The 6972-nt window shown below is 36.1% G+C and overlaps 1 protein-coding gene across 2 annotated transcripts; it reads left to right on the forward strand.

The window, feature by feature from the left end:
- The first annotated feature begins 556 nt into the window (after positions 1-556).
- LOC306854833 (specifically androgen-regulated gene protein-like) lies at positions 557-6166 on the forward strand. 2 transcript variants are annotated; one of them, XM_079393078.1, is made up of 4 exons: positions 557-851; positions 1916-2093; positions 2632-2833; positions 2916-6166. In XM_079393078.1, exons 2-4 carry the CDS (start codon positions 1989-1991, stop codon positions 4070-4072), a joined length of 1464 nt encoding a protein of 487 aa, XP_079249204.1. In that variant the 5' UTR covers positions 557-851; positions 1916-1988; the 3' UTR covers positions 4073-6166. The 2 variants fall into 2 exon arrangements, with proteins under 2 accessions (XP_079249204.1, XP_079249205.1); XM_079393079.1 differs by lacking the exon at positions 1916-2093 and having other exon boundaries at positions 2916-5992.
- Positions 6167-6972: the final 806 nt, after the last annotated feature.

Genomic DNA, 6972 nt, shown 5'->3' on the forward strand with positions numbered 1-6972 from the left:
GGGCCAACCAACCTATTGCAGTTTTGCTCTAGATTCTTTAGAAAATGTAAAAATCTTGTTTGCATATGGCTTTTAACATTAAACTACCATCTATTTTGTCACAAGTAATTATTTTATAATGACTAATATATAATCTATAAATAATCCTGTACCTCATTCACTACATAGTACTTACAGTGACTACATGGTGAGTAATTGAACATATAGGCTACTATCACATCAGAATAAGAACTAACTAGTAGTGATTGGATTTTTACAGTAGCTTATGGTACCACTACCATAAAACGTGTTAGTTTAAAGAAACCGATTGAATAGTTAGTCACAATTGGATTTCTTCGAGTAGCATAGGAAGTAATGTTACCATAAAAACTAGTTAGTTTTGAGAAATAAATGTAAAAAACAAACTGATCACCTGTATGTGGTGTGAAAACATAGCCTAATGAATCCCAGTTAGTGGAACAGGATCAAATCAGTTCCATTTGACGGGGCTTAAACTAATGTTATTTTAAGAAACCCTCACTAACGCGATTAACTAGGATTTGCCGGTGATCCTCTTGACACTTTGTCATCGTGTGTGTGTCATTCCAGGCGTGTGCAGAGAAGTAGTATGTGTAGTTAAGTATATACTATGTATTTTCCAGTCACTAATCTACTGTTTTTATACGAACGTTCGTTTTATTTTCTCTACACTCACCGGTCTGTTCTCTGATTGGCTGCTGCAGGAGAGAGACGCCAATGATTGGTTGAAGATTTTCCTTATGTACAGTACTGACACCTCACTATAACTCACAGCACTGACACTGTAGAAGCACGTGAACCTGCTGGGCTACCATCTCGTTTCTGCTCTAGAGGTAAGCTTTCATTAAGGCATGCTTCAGGCTTCATATATTTATTTGTGCATACTAGTATTCTTAAGATTTTAATTAAAGGGATAGGCAAATTATAACTGAATTTTAACCAGAGATGAATAGAAAATGAATTATGCAGTTGTAAATTAAGTGTTGAAATGTACAGATTTAAATGAAAATACATGCTCTCATTTTTTTTTGTTTTTTTTTTAGATTTCTAGATTATATGTCTTGTGTTAAACACTGTGAATTTATTTCTAGTGTCGTTTCACACACCCTTAAAGTAGATACAGTAACTAGATAAGTGTGCTTTCTTGTGTAATACAGGTCATACATGTATAATAAAGTCATTTCAGTGTTATTATGATCATAGATGATTTCTCTAGAGCTGCATCAAAGACGTTATGGTGTTTCAAAGTACACATTGGTGTTGCAATTACAAAGAGAACCAAATATTTGATTAGCAGTAGGCATATGTTGTTAAGATTATATAAACTAGATAAAAAAAGGCCGGTGGGTTTATTATGTCTGTGGAAATGGACTTTGCTTCTACACTCATTGTGATATGGCTTACTGATATCAGTTCGATTATTGCAGATCAACTTTTAAAATATAATGATAATTTGACAGATTTGAAAACAAATGTTGTGTTATACTGATGATAGTTTAATTTTTCATGCAACTGCTTCATTCATCTATCCACAACGAAAACCTGTTTGCCGTTACATTTGCATTATATCACACAATTTAATCACTGAAAGAAAAAAATGCGTTATAATCCTTTACGTCATATGCAAATTTATAACAGTGAGAGCTTTTACATGATGCCTAATAAAACAGTGTAACGTCTGCTGTAATCTCATTCACATCATCTGATCATTTAATATACCGTACACAAAAATACTAATAATTCCTGGCTAATTTAAATTCATGTATTTACATTTTAATTGCTTTACAATTTCCACTATTATTTACTAATATTACCAATTCTTGCAAATGGTGCATATCAAGACGCTTGCTCAAGCATTTTTTTTTTTTTTTTAATATTCTCTTTTTTTTTTTTAAAGGGTAATGCAGTTTCATCATCGTTGTTAAAGAAGTTTGAATTCATATCTGGGTGGAGGTTTCCATAATTTGTGAATGCCGATAAGTGACATGTGGCAAGATGGCAATGGCCTCGACACAATGGGCGAGATTGACAGTAATGGCAGCTGTGACAGCGTGGTCAGCTTCAATTCATGCTTTGTAAGACATACTTTTATCTGAAAACATACAGTACATAATGTTAAAATACATTGAAATAGGCTATACATCTCCAGTTGTTTGATGTGTCTAGAAAACATTGATAAAATATATTCAAGTGTTAGTTGACCAAAAAATTTAATTTCTGTCATTTACCATGTCGTTCCAAACCTGTATGACTTTCTTTCTTCTTTGGAGCACAAAAGAAGATATTTTTGAGGGTTGTTATGGGCCCCATTGCCTCTAAGACAAAAACATTCTTCAAAATATCTTCTTTTGTGTTCTGAAGAAAGTACAAGTAGTACAAAAGTACATATAAGTACCAAAACTAGTATCTGGTACATATTTGTACCTATTGGTAAGGTACTGCCCCAGTGACAATTTTTGTACCTTTTTTTTCTGATAGTGTTAGTCATACAGGTTTTGATCAAAATAAGGATGAGAAGATGATGACAGAATTTTCATTTTTGGTTGAACTATCCCTTTAATAAACACATTAAAACCCGTCATGTTTCACAAAGGCAAATAATTTATGTTTTAGAGTGATGAAAGTCTGGAGTATCTCTCTGCTGAGGAGAAGGCTTGTCTCATGTACCTAGAGGAGACCATTCAGTCACTGGATACAGAGGATGACAGTGGCCTGTCCAATGACGAGGCTGATCAGCTGCCAGCTCGAGGAAATGTGACTAACAAAGCGGCCCACCTCTCATTGTCAACAAGACTCAGCAAGGTTCCTAGTCAAGGTGTGTTGCTGCTCAATTAGTATTTATAACTACTATTGCCTATAATGCAGTAAAAATATATTTTTTCTTGTATTGTCTGTAGAGGTACCCCAAAGCCAATTTGAAGGTCCATTCTCATCTAGCAGCTTAGTGCAAAATGATATTCTGAATTATATGGTTCCTACTCCATTTGTCCTTGCAAACTGTAACAGACGTGAAATAGCTGCATCCCAGAAAAAGACGACACCCAAAGTGGCTTGTGAGCTCCATCAAGAAGCTCCACAAGTTCCCTCGGAAGTCAATGTGGTAGTAATACCACCTCCACATAAAATCAAAGGCGGTAAAGACATAGTGGAAGAACAACAGAATAAACATCAGCCAGAGAATGTGGCACGAAGAGGACCACTCTCGTATGAGGCTCTGGTACATCTGCGCAAGAGTGCATCGATGCTGAGAACCAATGCTACAGAAGCCAAAACCAGAGAACAGCAGGTTTCTACAAATAAAGATCATGAGGGAAGCATCTCTGGATCCCAAACTCTCACACAGGCTATGACAAGTAGGAGCTCCAAGCCCACTCCTCCACCTGTGGCCCCTAAACCTAAAATGAAAACCCCACACAAAGTCCCAGTGAACCAGGAAGAAGCCTCCAACCCTAAGACTGACTCAACCATGCCTTACTCAGAAGTATTGACAGTGGATAAATTAATGAACCCAGAGAAAGTAAGAGTGGAGGCTCTTTGCAAGTTGGGTCTCCTCAAGGAGGATGCAAAGAACCCAATCTGTCAACAACTACAGCATTCGGAGTCCCCAGCAAACTTGGTGCAAAACCAGACCACAAAGGAATGTCTTGCTCCTAGTGTTCCTGCGAGACCTGGAGAACAAATAAATCAGCCAGTACAAACTTGCAGTCCTCTCCACCAAAGGTCTGTGAGCGATCTTTCGCCAGCTTTTTCTTTTCCACAGCATGCCTATATGACTTCAACCAGGAAATCTGCCACACTAGAACACACTGGGATGAGACTGTCAGGATCTAACATCACAGTCTTAAATGCGGTTTCTCAGAAGCACCAATCAAGTTGTCCTACAGTAGGAACCAAAAACCACTTTACAGACACTCAGATGGATTCTAATGAATCGGCATCCATAAAAGCAGAATTGCATGCATCATCTCGTTCCAAAGGCTTCAACGTGCCGGTTCCCAGCATCGGAAGGGATCGGAGAGAGGCATTACGAAAACTAGGATTGCTGAAAAACTGAGATTTGTTGACTATTCTCTACAGTCGTGATGTATCAAATAATGCTTCTGGGTCTAAGCCTCTTTTCCGTTTTAAGTGAGAATACCAATACAACAGCCGTTTACCAGCACTGTTCATTCTCACAGTGTAATCTCCAGTCTCATGGTGTCCTGGACACCAATATTTTAACATTTTTTAAAACAATAATCACTCTGTAGCCTACTAAGATGGAGATAAAAATTAGGTTCATGATTTTCAGTAGTACTGCAGCACACACTGAGTATATATCATCATTGTTTGTTGTTTGCTTTTGGCATCTGAAGGAGCGTTTGGACAATAGACTGTATGGTTTGGACCCAGAAACTGTCACACATGATGTCTGACTTAACCAAATAATAAAAGTGGAGAGCGGAATTTTATGTTAAAAGCCACTGGTTGGCTGATTCCTCTGGAAAATGTAAAAACACACTGACCAGCATCATCCCAATGCTCATTATTTTTGCAATTCCGCACTAGTTGCACAGAAATGGCTCAGTTCACTTTTAAAAATATCAAGTGATACAGTATGGCATTTTACCTTTAGTCCATTAATTACTGATTCTAAATAGTGACTATAGCACCTAGATGCCTTTGCCGACAATACAGTATGTTTACTTTTCCAGGTGATCCAAGTAACTTTCATTTTGAACTAGACCTAGTAGATGCTCCAAATCTGTCTTTATAAATCATGCCTGTTTTGCTAATCAGTTGCTTTAGAAAATCACTTCCTGTTTTTTTCCAAATACAATGGCGTATATCTGCTTCACCAGAGACTGTTGATCCTGAGGAACACAGGCTTCCATAGATCAGCTATCAGTCAACTCCTCATTTTACACGCCGGTCAGTGAGATCTGACACAGCACTTCAGTGGATTAGTGCATTATCTTGAGTTGCAACCAACAGACTGGTGTTCATGTTACCTGGCCTCTCGGATTCATCTGTCATTAAAGTTCTTTATCTCGCAATGTGACCTAGTTCATGACTTACAGTGAGAATGGTTCATTCTGTTTGTATTTACTCAGTAGACAGCTGCTCCTCTATCCAAATCCACACAATAAGGCGCATGGAAAGCAGCCATAAATTACAGCAATGTTTAACTACAGAACACACATGAATAAAGCAATAATTTCAGTTTAATATTTATTACTTGGTTTCAAGTTTGTCTGGTTGCTGTGCTGTATGATCAGATATCTGAATATTATGTTTAATTTGTAACACTGTGCTTTGCATAACTAACAATTTAAACCTTTACAACTGGTATGCTTGTGGTTGAAACCATGGTGAAAAATATGACTGGCTCAATCCCAATGCAATTAGATTAATAAAACACATCAGGTGATGCACTGCTGTAAAAATTGTGAATTTTGAAACTATGACAATGATTTTGATTAGCCCTCAGGCTGTTTAAAAAAAACTTTAACGTATCAGATGATACTCAGCTTGGCCTTAGTGCGATAGGCTAGTGCTTTTCACTGAGAGGTTGATTACTGTCTGCTGGGCAAAGGTCACTATAAAGGTTACATCTACTTTACGTTTAAATATCAATTTCAAAAAGGTTTTTGTGGCAAACTGACTAATAATAAGAATAGCTTCTGTTTCTTTTGCCACGCTCACCTCCGAAATGTCTATTCTCGGTACGAAACTGCTTCAGCAACAGCTATCCTTCGTCGTCGTCTTGTGGCGGATGGCAAACCCACTTTTGGTGCCTGTTCCGTGACCTACCGGGATAGTGTGTGGAGCAATGATGTTGAGGGGGGGGAAACTTACACGTTCTTAAATCCTGTTAATTAATCCTGTGTCTTTTAGATATTTGGGTCATTCTTCATTTGTGGTGGCAAGTGGTGTCCCTCTACTTCACAACAGTTCAAATGAACTTTAAATACCAATAAATCATAAAATGTTTAAATGTTTGTATTCTTGTACAATATGTGCACTGTTAATAGTTAAATTTTTTGTTTTAAAATACATAGAGTTTTAGGGATTGTATTTGTAACAAAATATGGACCTTAGAGAGGTATCATGGAATGTAATTGCAACAATATAACATTTTTAACACAAATAAAGTGGTTATATTGTGAATATAGATTTTGTACATGTTATTTAACATGTACAATATAATTAAATTGTTTGAAAAACAAAAACATATTTTGTTATGTTTAAGAAAAAAGTTGTGTCCCCCAAATTCATGTCTGTGGTGTTAAAACAATGGACGTCACCCCTTTAAGAAAAGGGGGAATGCTATTTGGATTACTTCCTGTGTGTAAAGGTGCTGGTTGATCTGATATGTGCATGGGGAGTATATTCTTATTAATTTTCTAAAAGTTAGCTAAACGTCTGACAATTTCATGTGCCGCACATTATTAGTGTCTGTTGATATGTCTGTTGGTATGTTGATAACTTGCAGATCTAGCATATTTTAATCAAAATTTTGATAAATACATACTTTTTAATATTTTCAAAATGTCCCGATCTTGAAATCATGATGCCAGCCTCCTTTTTTTTTTTTAGAAAAGTCTAGATTGCTGTGCAAAGCCACTTATGTCTATGTCATTTTGAAGTAACACCACAGACGTTATATTGCAAGTTATTATAGGCTCTGTGGTGTTACCAGAAAAGACATAGACATAAGTGGCTTTGTCACCAGTGTTTGATTGAAATTATTTAAAAATCAAAATGTTCTTAAGCTTTCATTTTAATGGATATAGCATTTTTTTTTCATCTGTTTATTGATTTTTATTCTGTGGAACAGTACTACAAAACAAAAAGCAGCTGTACAAATTTAGAACCCACCCCTTGGTAGACTTAAAAAAAAATATATATATATAATAATAATAAAAATATATTAATTAATATGAATAGATAAACAAATAACAATAAAATAAT

Source organism: Barbus barbus (genome assembly GCF_936440315.1).
Source record: "Barbus barbus genome assembly, chromosome: 35".
Classification (NCBI taxonomy): Eukaryota; Metazoa; Chordata; class Actinopteri; order Cypriniformes; family Cyprinidae; genus Barbus; species Barbus barbus.

What these genes read in the sequence shown, in the direction of transcription:
- LOC306854833 (XM_079393078.1), top strand. Translation starts at nt 1,989, where the DNA reads ATGCCGATAAGTGACATGTGGCAAGATGGCAATGGCCTCGACACAATG. An exon ending in TCAGCTTCAATTCATGCTTT is followed by an intron (nt 2,094 to 2,631) that starts GTAAGACATACT and finishes TTTATGTTTTAG; the next exon opens with AGTGATGAAAGTCTGGAGTA. An exon ending in CAGCAAGGTTCCTAGTCAAG is followed by an intron (nt 2,834 to 2,915) that starts GTGTGTTGCTGC and finishes TATTGTCTGTAG; the next exon opens with AGGTACCCCAAAGCCAATTT.